We start from the raw sequence: 19,432 nt of genomic DNA, 5'->3' as shown, positions 1-19,432 counted from the left end.
TTCTCTGGGCCAGAACACTGTAAAGTCTCTATCCTCCCAGGCATCCATGGTGCTAGAACAGGGATCATCTCAACCACTCCTTTGCTTTGAGTGTGTTCCCCAGTGTTTATTCATTAGAAAGTTAATTCCCAGTGTCACAGTGTGACAGGATGAAGGATAAGACGCAATGAGGTCACGAGTGCTCTGCTGTCATGAAGGGGTTAATGACATCATCACAGGAGTAGACTCCTGTGCCCTAACAGGACTTGTCACAAAAGCCACCTTGGTCTCTCACTCTCAGTCCTCCCAGCTGCACAATCAGAGGGAACAGGAAGAAGGATTCTTTAGATGCAGGGTCCATGCCCTGGCTCTTCCCTGTATCCAGAACTGGAAGAAATAATCTCAGTTCTTCATGTTAAGCACCAGTGTCAGACATTGTGTTATAGCCACATAAAACAAACAAACAATCACTCACCTTGAATGCTAAGCACCTAGATAGTACCTTCTAAATCCCTCTACTTTCTGTTCACACCTCCCCCCCAGACTCCACCCTTTTCCCTGGATGGAGTGAACATGGTTCCTATCCTCTGCAGCATCCTCTGTCAGGTGTCCCTGCTTCTGATCTAGTCCCTTCTAGTTCATTTTCTACATAGAAGCTGAGCATAAATAAAGGGTGAGGATACTCCTTCATGACTGAGGTGCTGAAACAACTCTTATTTCCTTTGGGGAGTAGCAGAAGGTTCTTAGGGTGGTTCATAGTTCTTGCTGTGGCCCCTATCTCCCTCCAGGCCTTCCTATGTCACCTTTTCCTGCTCAAATCTAGACCAGTGGCTCTCAAATCCTTGCTTTAAAGTGTCACCTGGACAGGCTGGCAAATCAGAAAGCTCCCTGAAGGAAGCTGTCCCATCTGAGATTCTGAGTCAGCAGGGATGGAGTTTGGCCTGAGAACCTGCATTTCTGTGGAAGGCTCAGGTGATGTTGAGGCAGAGCTGATGGTATCCACACGTGGTTTCTGTCCCTCTTTGGAACTGTTCACTCTTTGCTTCCCTATCCTATGTTTCTTCCTGGAACTTTCTTCTTCTCCTATCAACCCCACAACTCTCATCTTTTAGAGCTCACCTTAGCTCATCTCAGCTTTGGATGAAGTCAGACAGAACACTTCTGCACTCATAGGGTTCCCAGTACAATTTCTTTGAACTGTGGGGAATCAAGTATTGATTGCTGGACTGAGATAATGAATGTTGAAAGTGTCTGCCTTGTTAGCCTGTTTCCTCAGATCCCCAAACAGTGAATGATGCACAGCGGGTCTTGCACAAATGTTTGTTCAAGGAATGGATCACTATCCTATGTAGAGACCCTCGCTATCATATGTGGCATGGCAGCTGGGATCTTCAGCACAGAAGGAATTCATGGTCATGACTGAAATTGACTAAACTGCGAGAGCATGGGGCTTCAACACAGCCCCTGGGGGTGGAAAATGATTTTCCAGCCCTGAGGCTCTATATCCCATAGTGCAATGTGTGTGTGTGTGTGTGTGTGTGTGTGTGTGTGTGTGTGTGACATTCATACACTCCTGTGTGTGAGTCTGAGTTTTAGGATTGGGACAGTGATACCCATGGTGGCTTTTGTTCCCTGAGAATTTCTGTATCCTTTGAAAGTGTAGTTTCTGTTTTCCTTGTTCCAGTGTTTTGGTTTACTGGTGCCTACCATTGTCACACTTCCTGTGCCCAGAGGAATCACCTCTAACTCACCTTTCACATTCTTTTTTCTGATCAAAGAATTTATGTAGGCATGTTATTTTATTATATTTTTGCTGAAAGCTAAATGAAACCTTCCCACCACACAGAACCCTTCCTCACATTGGTTTCTGTGGTTCCTGGTTTCTTCCTTACTCTGTTTCTCTTTCCCATCACCTCAGGATACCTGTCCCACCTCAGTCATGGACCAGCTACATGGAAGCTGAGTTGACCAGTAGGAGTTCCGTGTCCACTCCTTACCATGTGCTGGAGATGAGCAGTTGTGGATTCTTTGCCTCCAGGGCCCTGAGCTCCATAATCACTGTGTCACTGAGAGGGGCCAGGTCCAGCCTGCAAGCACAAGAAGAAGCTCTATTTCCTGTGATTCACAAAAGAATTATGAAACCTCAGGGTCCCGGACCCTTGACACTGTTGTCTATAGATGGAACAAGTGAGGAGCTTTATTAAGTTCATTCTTGAGCCAAATCCAGGACAAAGGAAAGAGAACAGCAGGCTTAACAAACAGAGATGTGTCCATGACAAAGTCCTAGTGGAACATGGTCAGTGTTCAGGGAGATCTGAAGCCAGGATGAGGACCTTTGGAACTTTCCAGAGCTGAAATGAGGGCTGGCCCTTTATAGCCCTTCCCACAAGTCAGTCACACTGGAAATAGACTCTCCCAGGGAAGGGAGCATGGACATAGATGAGGGGACTCATATTGAAAAAGGGTCACAGTTGCTAGCAGCATTCCTAGTAGATGGAGGTCATGGCCATATCCCCATAGGCATTCTGGACAGAGGACCACCTCAGGCTCCTGTAGTGAAACCCCATGACCCTCCAGGGCTTCAACCACATTCTGGTCTAGAGCTTTCTCCAACTCTTCCTTTGCCTAGACTGCTGTCTCCAGGTTGGCCCAACCAAAGCCTATTTCTCTATCAGGCCTAGGAAAAGCACTCATGGGCCATCCAATAATGCAGGCTCTCTTACAATAATACATTCTCCCAATATGTTGACTCCATAGCGTTCAGCAGAGTTTGGCAATGGTGTCATGGGCTGGTGGGTGATCTTTATCTGTCTCTTCCCACACAGCTTTAGCAGGAGAGAGCCATGTGTGTTTGTGATAGTATCCCTAGGTACTGGACAAGTGCTTAGCACAGAGGGTCCTGATATGGATGCAAGCACATATGTATTCATGAATGAATAAATGATTGAATCACTGTCCTGGAGTAAGGCAAACCTGGGAGTCTGGTAAGTAACAGCTTTGCTAATACACATGACTGCACAGTGCCCAGATATCTACCTGGTATTTGTTTTTACATATGTACACTTTATGTCATTAGAATCCATGAAGTGGGTATGACATTTCACCTGATAGATGAGGAAACTGAATTTTACAGAATATGGTGACTTGCCCAAGTCTCAGGTATAAGCGGCACAGCTGGTCAGGAGCCACTCTGACTATGCATCCCCCTCCCACTTCTTTTCCATATCCCGTATTCTTCACTCCCTCATGTCCCTTCTTTTGCCCCTGCCTAGAATGGAAATCCTGGGTCTTACTTACCGCAGGATTCTGAGTTTGCAGGCGGGATTCCTGAGGCCTTTACACAGCTGCCTCACACCACAGTCTCCCAGGTCATTCAGCTGCACGTCTAGCTCAGTCAGGCTGGAGCTACATGGGAGTACGGAGGCCAGGTCCTCACAGTGGCTGGATGTGAGGCCACAGTTGACAAGCCTGCATGGGAGATGCTCACCATCAGATTCTCCAGGGATCACTGCTCTTGGGAACTGTGCTATGGTTTCCCGTTGTGAGCCCTGGCATGCGGTGTTAGCAGTGCTTAGCTTTTCTAGTGCCTTTTCTCCTCTTGGCAGATAATCCCATGCTTCCCACAGCTGAGCTGCAGAAGCATGGAGCACAGGTTGAGACCCACAGCTCTGCTGTGACTTGCCATGACAGACCTCCGTGAGACCCAGGACAGCTCACCAGTGTATTTCAAGAGACATCTGAAGTGACATTCATCAGCCATAGAATAAGGACATGACTCACTTGTTAAGGGAAATCTTAGTACAGTTGGAGTCCATAGAAACAGAGCAGAAGGCTGGATACAAGGAAGAGAGCAGGAGGAAGTGGGGATGCCATTCCCTAGCTGGAGCTTTCTCCCCTCTGCTTTATTTAGCCTCCTCCTCTGTGCTCTTCAGCTCACCTGCAGCCACTTCCTCAGGATGTTTGCTCCACTGAAGCCCTCATGGGCCTGTTGTTAGCAATAGTTAGTGGGGCTCCCTGGAGAATATCAGTATTTCATGATCTCTAAGAATACAATACATTTTCCATTTCTTTATCATAACATTTAGGCCTCTGTTACAGGTGTGGGCAAGAGGATGAATATGTGATTAAAAGAAAGCCTCACTGTAGGTCCAGCTTTTGCCTTTGCTTTCTGCCATCCATCTCTGCTTCAGGGAAGAACCTAGGCCAGACTCACCATAATGTCCTTAGTTGGCATCCAGGGCATCTCAGTGTCCTACAGAGGCTCTGCAATGCACAGTAGCTCAGTGGATTTCCACTTAGGTCGAGCACCTTCAGACTTCCTGTGAACTCAAGAGTGGAGAAGAATATCTGCCAAGTGGAATTAGTGATTGCAGTACACCTGGACCTGAGGGAGAGAGATATTGGTAGACATGATTCATGTGCGCATGGTCTGACGTGCACAGCCTCACAGGGCAGAGTAGGTTTCTATCTGTCTGAGCACCAGGACTCAATATGTCATCCCAGGATTCACCAGCTTCTACCTGCTCCTTTGCTCTAAGATCTGGATCCTTTCCTGTGTGGTTCCTCATCTACATCCTTATCATAGCATTCAGTGTTCTCATTTTGTGTCTGTTTCTGAGTCAGTCTAGTTGTGTCGGTGCCATTGTCAAAGGAGCAGCAGATTATGGTTAACATTTAAGTTGCCAACCTACCAGAAGGAAATTCTCTACAGCGAAACCTCATTAGGCCAAGTCACGAGGCTACAGAATCTGGAATAGCTTTTGCCTCTGTCTGTAAATTCACATATGCTATTGTAAATTTCCCTGCACCACAGTGTTTATCTTATGAATAAATTCTGACTTACTGGGCATTTACATCTCTGGATTGTCCTGAAGAATACTCTTCCTTAAGCTGAATTGTCTAATTGATATCAGTAATATTAGCTTATAAGAGTTTTACTGAATAAAAATGCATGTAAAAATGATACACAGCCAATGCCTATAAAAATAACTCAATTTTCCCCAACCGCTAGAACCGCTGTGCAATAGCTTCAGAGTGCTTTAGATTAGATCAGGTGCCTTGTTAATGGTTTTTAAGATAAACTATTTCCAGAAAGGCAATCTTGTCTACAAAGACATATAGCCAATCTTCTGATTTGTTGAACTAAGGTTAAAAGTGCAGAGCAACCTAAATGCTGTATGTGGTATCTTTTGCTAGGTCTGACTGGTAACCTAGGACAGTGATTAACTCTCCTCATACGTTCCTAACCTCAGTGTTCTGACATGGACATTTACCCTGAAGACTCAAAGTTTAGTCAACTAACTATTTTTTATATACAGAAAATAAGTTGACTTCATAGTCCTGAGAAAGAGTTATAAATTTCTATTTTCTTGGTTTAAAGACACACAGAAGATAAAAAACACACTTTAAAATTTAAAATGGTTTAGCGTCACTATTGCCTTGTTAAATGCCAATTGACATAATATTGACAGATTTATGGTAATCTGAGCCCAAACCACAAACTTATAACTGACTCAAAGAATGCAGAGAAGCAACACTGCACTCTCTGATTCTGAGATAATCAATATTTACAATTCCTGATTGCAGAATATTAGTTCAAAATGCTTACTTAGTCATGAGTCAGTGTAAATTGCCTTTCCCTTCCTGGGAGAATACAGGGCAGAAGGGCAAAGCAGCTAATACACTCACATAGGTTCTAAGTACCCAATTTTGTTGTTTTCTTTGACTCTCCAGCACTTTATGATTATGACTCCTTTAAAATCCCTTATAAGATTACCTCTCGACAGGTAATTATGTGACTGATCCTTTCTTTGCAGCTGTAAGTTACAGTCCACCAATGAAGAAGCTAACTGAAGAAAAAAATGCTTCTTCCTTGCTCTGTGACAAGTTATTTAGATTTACTGCATGTCAGTTGTCAGGGTGACTCTGATTTTAATAATTTACTTAAGAAATGGTATGTGACCTTTAAATCTAACTCCTATATTGCCTGAAAGGTTTTGTGGAATATCATGAGAGGAAAAACTTTAGAGAAAAATCTTAAGAGAATATAGAAAGGAAACCACCAGGAAAGTATATGTGTGTTTCTTTTCCACAAAACCTTCAGATAGAAAAGTCTTTATGTACTGACTCCTGTATTTCCTTCGATACCCTGGGCAGCCTAGGAGTTGATTCTTCTCTAGACTGCAGTATAAGTGCTCCACAGGGTGTGAACAGGTGGCTAGTATCTTCTCTTTTTTATCTACAGTACCCAGCACAGGCCCTGGTACAAAGGGGCACTTCAGAGAGTCTCTTCCTTTTGATGTCAATGTATCTGATTTCATTTGGAGCAGAATTCTAGAGTCTCATAAAGGAAAACTGGAAAGGGGAGATGGGAAGAGAGCTCAGGAGAGGTGGTTGAGAATGATTCTATTGTGGGATGCTGAGCATGGTCATAAACTCTACAGATGTGCTGGTTCACATGTCACCATATCTTTTTAAGAGAAAGGGGAGAGGAGAAATAGATAAATTGACAGAAAGATAGATAGATAAATAGATAGATAGATAAATAGATAGATAGAAAGATAAATAGATGGATAGATAGATATATAGATAGATAAATAGATGGATGGAGACAGGGAGTGACAGAGACACACAGTGAGACAGAGAATGATAGGCAGAGATAAACTCACAGATATATAGAGAGGTAAATTGACAAACACACCACAGAGACAGACAGGCAGAGAGAGAGAGAGAGAGAGAGAGAGAGAGAGAGAGAGAGAGAGAGAGAGAGAAGAAGAAGAAGAAGAAGAAGAAGAAGAAGAAGAAGAAGAAGAAGAAGAAGAAGAAGAAGAAGAAGAAGAAAAAGAAGAAAAAGAAGGAGGAGCAGGAGGAGAAAAAGAAGAAGAAGAACAAGGAGAAGAAGAGGAGGAGGAGGAGGAGGAGGAGGAGGAGGAGGAGAAGGAGAAGAAGAAGAGCATGCATGTAAGGGATTCCTTCAATGTCACTAACTAATCATACAAAGCCAGGAGAACCATGGATTTTTAACCAGCCTTAGTTACAAACTGCAAAGGACTGGGAATAGCTAATTATCTGGTTTTTGCAGTATTTCATCCCTAATACTGTAAACAAAACAAGGCAAGAAACTCAAAATAAAACCACAAGTCTCAAAACACAAATTAAAGGTGGCCAACTTTGACTGAAGCAGAAAGTATAGGATGCTTTCTTTTGCTTTTACAAAACCAAAGAATGTTAAGGATACCAAACACTGAAATTTAAAGGATGGTGTTTTTTTTTTAAAAAAAAGTTTAATTAATTAATTTTGATTTTGAGACAGGATTTCTCTGTGGAACAGTTCTTGCTGTCCTGGAATTCTCTTTGTAGACCAAGTAGACCTCAAACTCACAAGAGATCTGCCTTCCACTGCCTCTCAAGTGCTGGAATTAAAGGCATGCATCACCACTGCCTGACTCCTTATATTTTACTTTATGTGTTGTTGGGGGAAGTATGTCACTGTGGGGGCAGGCTTTAAGGGTTCCTTGGCTCAGGGTACCACTGAAGGTGTCAATCAAATTCCTGTGGCCAGTATATAAAGATATAGCCCACACCACATCTCCCTGCACACTCCATGGTTCCCACCACGATGATAATAGACTGAATCTCTGAAACTGTTAGCGAGCCTTCTTTATTAAATATCTATTTTATAAGAGTTACTGTGGCCTGGATGCAAGCCCAGACTACTATACCAAGCAAAGTTTTTAATCACCATCAATGGAGAAACAAGATATTCCATGACAAAACCAGATTTAAACAATACCTATCCAAATATCCAGCCCTACAGAAAGTACTACAAGGAAAACTCCAACCCAAGGAAGCTAACTGCCCCACAAAACCACTGCCAACAGATAACCTCACAACAGCAAACCCCAAAGAAGGAAAATGCACAAACACTACCACCAAAAGTTAACAGGAATTAGCAATCACTGGTCATTAATATCTCTTAATATCAATGGACTCAATTAACATATAATAAAAGACACAGGCTAATAAATGGATACAAAAGCAGAATGTATCCTTCAGCTATATACAAGAAATGCACCTCAACCTCAAAGACAGACATTACCTCTAAGTAAAGGGTTGGAAAAAGGTTTTCCAATCAAATGGATCTAAGAAACAAACAAGTGTAATTATCCGAATATCTAACAAAATAGACTTCTGTTGACAGATGTTTGTTTCTGTTCCACCCAGTCCTGTAGTCATTCAGTACCAAAGAAACACACAGAGGCCTACATTAATTATAAACTGGTTGGCCTATTAGCTCAAGATTTATTAACTAGCTGTTACATTTTACGTTAACCCACAGTTCTTGTCTGTGTTAGCCACTTGCCTTGATACCTTTTATCAGCGATGTATTCTCATCTTACTTACTCTGTGTCTGGGTGATGACTGCAGACTGATCCTTTGCTCTTTCCAGAATTCTCCTGTTCTGGTCGCCCTGCCTATACTTCCTGCCTGGCTACTGGCAAATCAGCATTTTGTTTTATTTTTGCATTTTTTAAAATTTATTTTATTGAGCTCTACATTTTTCTTTGCTTTTCTCCCTGCCTCTACCCTTCCCTTCAATCCTCTCCCATCATCCCCAAGCTCCCAATATACTTAAGAGGTCTTGTCTTTTTCAACTTCCCATGTAGATTAGATCCATGTGTGTCTCTCTTAGAGTCCTTATTGTTGTCTAGGTTCTCTGGGGTTGTGATTTGTTGTCTGGTTTTCTTTGCTTTATGTTTTAAAACCATTTATGAGTGAGTACATGTGATAATTGTCTTTCTGAGTCTTGGTTACCTCACTCAAAATACTGTTTTCTAGCGCCTGTTCTGGTAGCAATACATATACTTCCTGCCTGGCTACTGGCAGATCAGCATTCTATTAAAGCAATACAAGTGACAAATCTATACAAGGTATAAGACAATTGTCTCACAGCAGACTTCAAACTAAAATCTAGAAGAGATGGAGAAGGGCACATTATACTCATAACAGGAACAATCCATTAAGATGAAGTCTCAATCCTGAACATCTATACTCCTAATACAAGAGCACCCACATATGTAAAAGAAACATTACTAAAGCTTAAATCACATTTCAAAACCCACACACTAATAGCAGGAGACTGCAACACCCCACTCTCCTCAATAGACAGGTCAACCAGACAGAAACTGAACAGAGAAATAAGAGAACTAACAGATATCATGACTCAAATGGACTTTACAGATATCTACAGAACATTCTGCCCGAACACAAAAAAATATACTTTCTACTCATGACCTCATAAAACCTTCTCTAAAGTTAAACACATACTCAGTAACAAAGCAAACCTCAACAGATACAAACAAATTGGAGTAAACCCTCATATCTTATCAGATCAAAATGGTTAAAGTCAGAATTTAACAACACTAATCACAGAACAACTACAAACTCACGGAAATTGAACAGTGCTCTATTGAACTACCCTGGGTCAAGGAAGAAATAAAAAAATAAATTAACGACTTCCTAGAATTCAATGAAAAGGAAGGCACAACATATCCAAATCTATGGTACACTATGAAAGCAATGCCAAAAGGAAAGTTCACAGCACTAAGTGCCCACATAGAGAAAGTGGAGAAACACACTAGTACAATAACAAAAAGAAGAAGACTCACCCAGGAGGAGTAGATGACAGGAAATATTAAATAGGGGCTGAAATCAATAAAATAAAAACAATACAATAGAAAAAATACAAAGAATCAATGAAATAAAGAGCTGGTTCTTTAAGAAAATCAACAGCTAGACAAACCCTTATCCAAAACGATGGAGGAGGGTCATTTGTCTATGTGTTACTTTCATTGGTTAATAAAGAAACTGCCTTGGCCCTTTTGCTAGGACAGCAGCTTAGATAGGTGGATTAGACAGAACAGAATGCTGGGAGAAAGAAGCCGAGTCAGGCAGACGCCATAGCTCTCCTCTCCGAGATGGAAGCAGGCTAGAATCCTTCCCGGTAAGCCACCACCTCATGGTGCTACACAGATTACTAAATATGGGTTAATCACGATGTGAGAGTTAGCCAGTAAGAGGCTGGAGATATGGGCCAGGCAGCATTTAAAAGAATACACTTTCCATGTAATTATTTTGGGTAAAGCTAGCCATGCAGGAGCTGGGAGGTGGGAATGCAGCCTGCCGTTCCATCTACACCAAAATCAGAAATGAAAGGGGGGGGGGACATATCAACAGACACTATGGAAATCCAGGGAATTATTAGGTCATACTACTAAAAACCTGTACTCCACAAAATTGGAAAATGTAAAAGAAATGGACAATTTTCTGGATAGGTACCACATACCAAAATTAAATCAAGACCAGGTTAACAATTTACATAGACCTAAAACCTGCAATGACATAGAAGCACTCATAAAAAGCCTCCCTAAAAAAAAAGTCTAGAGTTGGATGGTTTCGGAGCTCAATTCTATCAAAACTTCAAAGAATAGCTAATACATATAATCCTCAAATTGTCCCATAGAATAGAAACAGAAAGAACATTGCCAAACTCTTTTTATGAGTATACAGTTACCCTGATACTCATAATCTAACCATAATAAAAGCAATATACAGCAAGCCCACAGACAACATCAACTTAGATGGGGAGAAATTCAAAACAATCCCACTTAAATCAAGAAGAAGGCAAGGCTGTCTACTCTCTCCATATCTATACAACATATTTTCTGAAGTTCTTGCTAGAGCAGTAAGACAACAAAAGAAGATCAAGGTGATTCAAACTGTAAAAAAGAAGTCAAACTTTCACTATTTGCAGATGATATGATAATATAAATAATTGACCACAAAACTCCATTAGGGAACTTCTACAGCTGATAATACCTTCAGTAATGTTGAGTCATCAAAACAAAACAAAAACAACAACAACAACAACAGTAGTCCTCCTATATATAAATGATAAAGAAGCTGAGAGAGAAATCAGAGAAACATCACCCTTCACAATAGTCACAAATAATGTAAAATGTCTTGGAGCAACACTAATCAGAGAAGTGAAAGATATGTTCAACATTAAGTCTTTGAAGAAAGAAATTGAAGAAGATACCAGAAAATGAAAGATCTCCCATGCTCTTGGATGGGTGGGATCAATACAATAAAAATGTCAATCCTACCAAAAGCAATCTTTAGATTCAAAGTAATCTCCCTCAAAAATCTCAACATAATTTTTCTCAGACCTTGAAAGAAAAAATAATCAACTTCATATGAAAAAACAAACCCAGGGTAGCCAAAACAATCCTGTATAATAAAGCAACTTCTGGAGGCATCAGCATATCTGACATCAAGCTCTATTATAGAACTACAGTAATGAAAACTTCTTGGTATTGGCATAAAAACAGACAGGTTGACCAATGGAATCAAATTGAAGACTCCTACATCTATGGACACCTGAGTTTTTGACAAAGAAGCTAAAATTATACAAGGAACAAAGAATGCATCTACAACAAATGGTGCTGGTATAACTGGATATCAACATGTAGAAGTATGAAAATAGATCCATATCACAAAACTCAAGTCCAAATAGATTAAAGACATCAATATAAATTCAACCATACTGAAGATAATAGAAGAGAAAGTGGAAAGTAGCCTTCAATGTATGGGCACAGAAGACTACTTCCTAAATATATCACCAGCATCACAGACAGTGCGAGCATCAGTAAATGAATGGGATCTCCTGAAACTGAGAAGCTTCTAAAGCAAAGGACACAGTCACTAAGACAAAAAGGCAGCATACTGAATGGGAAAAGATCTTCACCAACACCACATCAGAGAGAGGGCTGATCTCCAAAAAGTACAAAGAACTCAAGAAATTGGTCGTCATAAGAACAAATAATCCAATAATATGGACTATAGACCTAAACAGAGAACTCTCAACAGAGGAATCTAAAATGCCTAAAAAACATTTATGAAAATGCTCAACATCTTTAATCATCAAAATGCAGAACAAAACAACTCTGAGGTTCCATCTTACACCTGTAAGAATGGCCAAGATCAAAAATACTAAAGGCAACTTATGCTATAGAGGTTGTGGGGTAAAAGGAACACTCCTGCATTGCTGGTGGGAATGCAATCTGGTACAGCCTCTTTGGATGTCAGTGTTGTGATTTCTCAGAAAATTAGGAAACAACCTTCCTCAAGACACAATAATACCCCTTTTGAGCATATAGCCAAAGGAAGCTCAATCAAGCCACAAGGACAGGTAGGTGTTCAACTATGTTCATAGTAGCATTGTTTGTCATAGCCAGAACCTGGAAACAACCTAAATGGCCTTTGACCAAAGAATGGATAAGGAAAATGTGGTACATTTACACAATGCAGTACTACACAGCAGAAAAAAATAATGACATCTTGAATTTTGTAGGTAAATAGATGGATCTAGAAAACATCATATTGAGTGAGGTAACCCAGACCCAGAAAGAGAATTATCACATGTAATCACTCATAAGTGTTTTTAAACATAAATCAATGAAAACCAGCTCACAAATGACAATTCCAGAGAACCTAGATAACAATGAAGACCCTAAGAGAGACATACATAGATCTAATCTACATGGGAAATAGAAAAAGACAAGATCTCCTGAGTAAATTGGGAGCATCGGGACATTGGGAGAGGGTTGAAGGGGAGGGGGAGAGACAAGGAGAGGAGGAGAGAAAAAAAAAGTAGAGCTCAATAAAAATCAGTTTAAAAAAGAAATAAAAAGAAATTAGACATCAAAAATCCAAATAATCCAATTTAAAAATGGCTACTTAACTGAGCAGAAAGTTCTCAACAGAAGAATCTAAATGGTTGACAGACACTTATTGAAATTTCACCATCCGCAGTCATCAGGGAAATGCAAATCAAAATGACTTTGAGATACCATCTTACACCAGTCAGAATGGCTAAGATGAAAAACACCAATGATAGCTTATGTTGTAGAGAATGTGGAGTAAGATAAACACTCCTCCATTGCTGGTGAGAATGCAAACTTATACAACCACTCTTGGAAATCAGTATGGCAGTTTCTCAGAAAATTAGAATTCAACCTACCTCAGGACCCAGAAATACTACTCTTGGGCATATAACCAAAATATGCTCAATCATACTTCAAGGACAACTGTTCAACTATGTCCATAGCAGCATTATTTGTAGCAGCCAGAAACTAGAAACACCCAAGATGTCCCTCAACTGAATAATAAATAAGAAAAATGTGGAACTTTTACATCTTAGAGTACTACTCAGTGGTAAAAAAACAAAACAAAATAAAACAATTACATCCAGAAATATGCATGCAAATGGATGGAATTGGAGCAAAATCATCCTGAGTGAAGTAACCCAGACCAAGAAAGATAAACATGCTATGTACTCATTCATAAGTTGATACTATCTGTAAAGCAAAGGATATTGAGCCTATAGTTAATGATCCTAGGGAAGCTAAGTAACAAGTGAACCCTAAGAAAAACGCATATAGATTCACCTGGAAAGGGCAAATAGACAAGATCTCCCGACAAAATGGGAACATGGGCGTGGGTGTAGATGGGAGTGTAAAAGGAAAAGAGGCCAGAAGAAGGTGGGAAGAAAACCCGAGGGAAAGGGATAGTCAAGATGTAGGAAGTACAGACATGAGATCAAGAAAAGAGATATTTTGATTGAGATAGTCATTATGGGACTAGTAAGAAATCTGGTACTAGAGAAATTCCCAGGAATCCACAAAGATGACCCCATTTAAGAGGAGAGGGTGCCTGAACTGGCCTTGCTCTGTAGTCAAGATTGACAAATTTCTTAAATGTCACATAGAACCTTCATCCAGCAACTGATGGAAACAGAAGGCAGAGACCCAAAGCAGAGCACTGGGCTGAGCTCCCAAAGTCTAGTTGAAGAGTGGGAGGAGTGAGAATATGAGCAAAGGGGTCAAGACCGTGATGGGAATACCTATTGAAACAGCTTACCTGAGCTAATGGAAGCTTACTACAACTCAGTCAGACAAGGAAGAAGTCAGCATAGGTCCATTCTAGTCCTTCTAAATGTGGGTGATAGTTGTGTGGTTGGGGCAGACTGCAGGGCCACTGGCAGTGGCACCAGAACTTATCCCTACTGCTTGTACTGGGTTTTAGGGAACCTATTCTCTTTGGATGGATACCTTGTTCAGCCTAGATATAGTAGGGAGGGCATTGAACCTTCCCTTAGCATAGTGCCTTACCCTCTCTGAAGAATGGATGTTGGGGTGGGGGGATGGGAGGAGGGTAGGGAGAAGGAACTGGGATTGGTATGTAAAATAAAAAGATATTTTTTCTTTAAAAAAAAGAATAAAGTGATATAAAAATAAAAAGAGTTGCCTTGGTCAAAATGTCTCTTCATAGCAATACAAGGCCTAAGACAGTGAATGTTTATATGACTGCTTGTCTGTTTGCACTCTATGCATGTAGAAACCTGCAGAGACTTGAAGCAGGGCATTGGATCCTCAAGAAGTGTAGATAAAGGTGATTGTGAGCCATCTGATGTGGGTGCTGGGAATGAATCCACACCCTCTGAAAGAGCACCAGGCTCTCTTAATGGTGGAACCAGTCTTTCAGTTCCCACAGGATGGTAGTTTTGATGCGTGTTTAGTATGTACACTGACTGAAAGTGGAACTTCAGAACGTGCTAATATGAAACAAGAGGCATCATTATAAACCACACACAGAAGTTGCTCACCATGGTAGTTAGAAAGAAAATGGCGATTAAAGAGAGCTTCAACTTTAGAAGGTATGGACTTGTTGGAGGAGCTATGGTCTTGCTGGAGGAATTGTTTCATTGTGGAGGTGGAGGCTTTGAAGTCACATATATGTTCAAGCCACACCCAGTGAGACAGTCTATTTCTAGCTGCCTGCTTATCAACATGTAGCAGCTACCTCTCCAGCACTGTGTCTACCTGCAAACTGCCCTATCCCACCATGATGATAATGGGCTGAACCTCTAAACTGAAAGCGAGCCCCCACAATCAAATGTTTTCTTGTCATGATGTCTCTACACCAATAGGAGCCCTAACTAAGCCATTCACCCTCCTTTATCCCTTGACTTTAATCAAGGTCCACCCATTTTCCTTATGTGCAGTGGCTTCCTACTTCTCTCCCTGCCTTGTCTGATTTTCCTCTCAATTTTACTTTTTCACTGTTAGTCAAAGCCTCTCCCAATCCCTTAGGGTTGTTTCTAGGTTCTGAAGGCCACTGTACCTGCAAGCAGGCTGGTGTTCCTTGTTTCTCTGACCCTATCTAGTCTCTTTCTCTGTACATACTTGGAATTCTGAAGCTCCACACAAAGGCACTTCTATTTCCATCATCTGTATCGAGGCCCTTCAGGGCTCACTTCTTTATAACCATAAACACTTAGAAGCAACTTATATGGGCCAAGAACAGGAAAAACTCAATTCACTAAGATAGTCTCTCTAGGCAATATCAGAAGGCAATTCAGAAGATTCAGAATGGTGTTGTCCTAGGCTTTCAGGACCAGAGAAGAGTCTTGATTCATTAAGAAAATAAACGTGAATATAAGATAACAGAAATTGTGTGGCTCAGGAATCCCATAGAAAATTATATACATAAAAGATAAAAGGGGGTGTCATATTCCTTCTTTCATGCTGTTAATCAAACCCAGGGTCTTGGGCTTATTAGGTGAGGTGTTTTAAATGACAGGTCACCTAGACATGCAAATTTGAATGCTTGATCCTTAACTCTCTTTGAAGAGGCTTAGGAGGTTTGACTTCGTGGGAAGAAATACATCACTGGAGATAGGATTTAAGATTTCAAGGCCCTGAGCCACACCCAGTACATTCTTTGTGCTTTGTTTGTGGTTGAAGACTTGAGCTCTCAGCTGCTGCTCCAGTCACATCCTTTCCCTCTGCCACGATGGACCCTGATCCCTCTGGACAGAAGACCAGATAAACTCTACTATAAGTTGCCTTGGCCATGGTGCTTTACCACAGCAACAGAAAATTATCCCACAGAGTAGGCAATCTCTCTACCAAATGAGTAACATCCTTAGTCAATGACATTTTGAGACAACATTACACTATATAGCCCAGGCTAGGCTGGGACTTCTGACCTTCTTGTTTCGGCCTTCTGTGTTTGGGATGACATGTACACACTCAATATTTAATGCTGTTCTCTAAGAAATGGAATTATGTAGGATACTAATTTTATGTTGTTTTGATAATTGATAAATCCTCACTCTTCTGCAGCAAGTATGTTTTTATTATTCCATCCTATTAATAAAAAATAAGAGTCATTGAGACAACTTCCTACATGTATATAACACAGTTTAATTACATTTGTTTTCTTTGACCAGTTTTCCCTCCTCTCCTCATCCTCTTCCTGTTCTCTAACCTTTGCTCCACTACTCTTAAGCTACTTATTTTTCACATGAGCTCTTGCTGTGTTATTCAGATTTGGTGTCAAAGTCCTCCACACTAGATAACTGTTGTTTCTGATTATTTCAACAGCCACACCCTGTGTAATTAGAGTAGTTGGTTTTCTTCTCTTCCAATTTTGAAATCTTTGGGAGAACAACTGTATTTCTCCTCTTGCAATTGATTGGCAGGGCCTGATACTAAATCAGTGCTTATCAAAACATCTAAAGAGGAGAGAGACACCTACTGAAACTGGTTTACCACTTCTGCACAGTGAAAGGAAACCCTGGAATACAAGGTCTACATTGCTGCTGGGATCGGTGGACATTAGGACACCCTCAAGCTGAGTGTCAGGCTCATGCTGCCTTCATTGACACATATAAGAAAAGCATCTGATCACGAAAAATGTAGGGACTCTAATGCATATGCCTTCTGGGGTGGGAAGACCTCAGGTTCAATGTACTTGTCATGGTGAGAGAAGATGATGCCTGCAGGAATTGGATGAGGTTTCTCTCAGAGAGAAAGCATGATGAGCGAGAGGACCAGTAACTGTGGGTCATTTGAAGCTTGTGAAGGGTGAAGAGGATTTGAATCAGAGAAGGTGGGTGGTCCTTACCGAGCTCATACCTCAATTGCATAGTTAGGCACACAGAGGCAAACAGAGAAATGTGGTCAGATTCAGCAGTTAGATCTCGCTGGTGACCTGGATCCTGATGACCCGAAACCAACTAAGAGTGCTTCTGGTGCTCAGAACATGTGTGCTCATGCAATCCACAGGGAAGCTGGAGAGAGGGCTGTGTCTGGATACTCACAGAACCATACTGGGGACCACTGGCCTTTGTCCCTGTTGTCCACAAGCGTTCAGCTGAAGCCTTTCCACATGGTGGCAGAACTTAATGCAGAAAGTGACCACCATGAGTTCCACATCTGTCTGGACCACCAGGTGGTTAATGCTTTTCTGGAACACTGGGTATAGCATATCCACTGAGGCATGCACCTTTGTTCCCTGAAAACTGTACATTACATCTGTCAGGAGGTCTCCATCCTGAGTCTCATACAGACAATGGAGTAAATCCAGAGTATCTGGTTGATGGTGTTGGGTTTCCTCTAGGATGTGCCATTGTAGGTACAACCTTGGCTTCTGAAGCAAACTGCAGGCAAAGATCGTCTCTATTTCTCTCATTCCTCTTTTACCTGAAAGACCAAATAGGAAGCGCACAGTGGGTGCCTCAAACATGTCATGTCTTCCATAGACGTCATCCAGTGTTCCCACACTTCTGTAGACATCAATATAACCATGTCTTGGCACATCAGTCTCCAATACATAGGACATTGCTGCAAAGAACTCCTGGAGATACAAGTGGGCAAAGCTGTAACTCAGAGAGACAGGATGCCTTTGAATGATACCAGTCTTCAGGAAAGTGGCAATGTCATCATCATCCAATCTTTGGATCCAAAAATCTCTCTCACTGAACAAGGTCCTTCTTTGGAAGATTCCCTCAGCAGCCAGAGAGCAGAGTGTTCTGAGCTGGTTCCTCAGGGCATAACCTGAGAGAGCCTGGGAAAGGTATTTCAGGTAGAGCTCTGTGGTGGTCTGTGAGGTCAGTGAGAGGTCTTCTCCCCGATCCATCTGCTGCTTCAGGCAGGTGCAGACCAGCCAGGACACCCAGGGCACCTCACACAGTGTTGAGAGCACTGGGTTTGATTTAACCAAGTTAAAAGCTGCCATTGCTTCTCTTTCCTCTCTGAAATATTTGTAGATGTATTCCTTCCGTCCAGACTTAGAGAAGCCCAGGACTTCCACCCAACGTGGCTGCCTCAAGGAAGGAATAAATTTCTTCAGAACTTTGGTTCGAGCTGTGAGCAGCAAGGAAGCCTGAGGCAGGACAGATTTCCCCAGCAAACTGCCCAGCAGTGTGTGCACAGGTTGTGTCTGGCTCCAATGCAGGCAGAGTTCAGGATTCTGATCCTCCAAGACCCATTCTGGCTCATCTATGCCATCCAGAATGAAGAGCAGCTTCTCAGGGTGAGACAGGATCTCCCTGATGGGAGCTGCAGGCACAGTCTGGTCTTTTGCTATGAGCTCAGCCAGACTCAGCTGCTTGCACTGGGCCAGCTCTCTGCAGCTGAAGTAGAAAACATGCTGGAAGCGATCTCTGTAGAGCTGGCCTTCCTCCCATGCTCTCCTCACCTCTCTGGCCAGTGTTGACTTTCCAGTTCCAGCCGCCCCCTCTAATACAACAAGTTGAGGCTCTTTCTGGGTATCCAGGCTTGGACAAAATAAGTTTTGGATCTCAATCAGATGTCCTCTTTCCTCTTCTTTATATTTATGCCATCTTTCCCATTCCAAGGTCTCCCAGCCTCTTGGGCAAGGTTTTTGTAGAAGTAGTAGCTGTGTGAAATTTTGCAGCAAATCATTTGTTTTCCAGGTCTGTGTGGGGTAAAAGTTTTCTCTTCCTTCGCTTTGATGTATTTCTGAAATGTTTAATAAATTATGGAGAGAAAGATGGAGCATAAAGGAATACATTAGAGTTGTTTATTCTTTGTTTCATTCTTTCCACCTTTCAACAACTATGGCACCTCTCTAAGCTGTACATCATACTGGATACACATTTTGGGTGTTAAGAATGTGAGCTTTAGCGCAGAAGAATTTAGTTCAGGTCTTCACTTGACTAATAATAATAATAATCACAATAATAATAATAATGATGTATGATGTTCATTCACATTTCAGATATTTATTGATGTCTTACTCTGTGCCAGACCTGCTCTTGGGGTTGAGTATAAAGGGTGAGTTCACAGACACAACTCTGTCCTCATTCTGTCTATGGGATGATCCAGTAGCTCTCCTGTATTTGTTGTTAAAAATAAATCTGGAAAATGGAGAATGGTGACAGATCTTAGAGCTAATCACCCTTTGGGCCCTCTACAGTCTGGAATTCCACTGCCTTCTCTGTTACCAAAGGGATGGCCATTCATAGTTATTGATTTAAAGGATTGTTTCTTCACTATACCTTTACAAGAAAAGGATAGAATAA

At 41.5% G+C, this 19,432-nt stretch overlaps 1 protein-coding gene across 3 annotated transcripts in view; it reads right to left on the bottom strand.

The window, feature by feature from the left end:
- The window catches only part of LOC142860484 (NACHT, LRR and PYD domains-containing protein 1a-like), a 66,686-nt gene that overhangs the window by 14,385 nt on the left and 32,869 nt on the right, over window positions 1-19,432 (bottom strand). For all 3 annotated transcript variants that reach the window (XM_075991807.1, XM_075991806.1, XM_075991808.1), the window contains exons 9-12: window positions 17,207-18,869; window positions 4,193-4,363; window positions 3,277-3,447; window positions 1,977-2,066 (exon numbers count right to left, since the gene is read on the bottom strand). In XM_075991807.1, coding sequence (XP_075847922.1) covers window positions 1,977-2,066; window positions 3,277-3,447; window positions 4,193-4,363; window positions 17,207-18,869 — 2,095 coding nt within the window. The remainder of the gene's footprint in view (window positions 1-1,976; window positions 2,067-3,276; window positions 3,448-4,192; window positions 4,364-17,206; window positions 18,870-19,432) is intronic.

This window comes from Microtus pennsylvanicus, chromosome 11 (genome assembly GCF_037038515.1).
Source record: "Microtus pennsylvanicus isolate mMicPen1 chromosome 11, mMicPen1.hap1, whole genome shotgun sequence".
Classification (NCBI taxonomy): domain Eukaryota; kingdom Metazoa; phylum Chordata; class Mammalia; order Rodentia; family Cricetidae; genus Microtus; species Microtus pennsylvanicus.
This window is presented reverse-complemented; position numbering and strand designations above follow the sequence as displayed.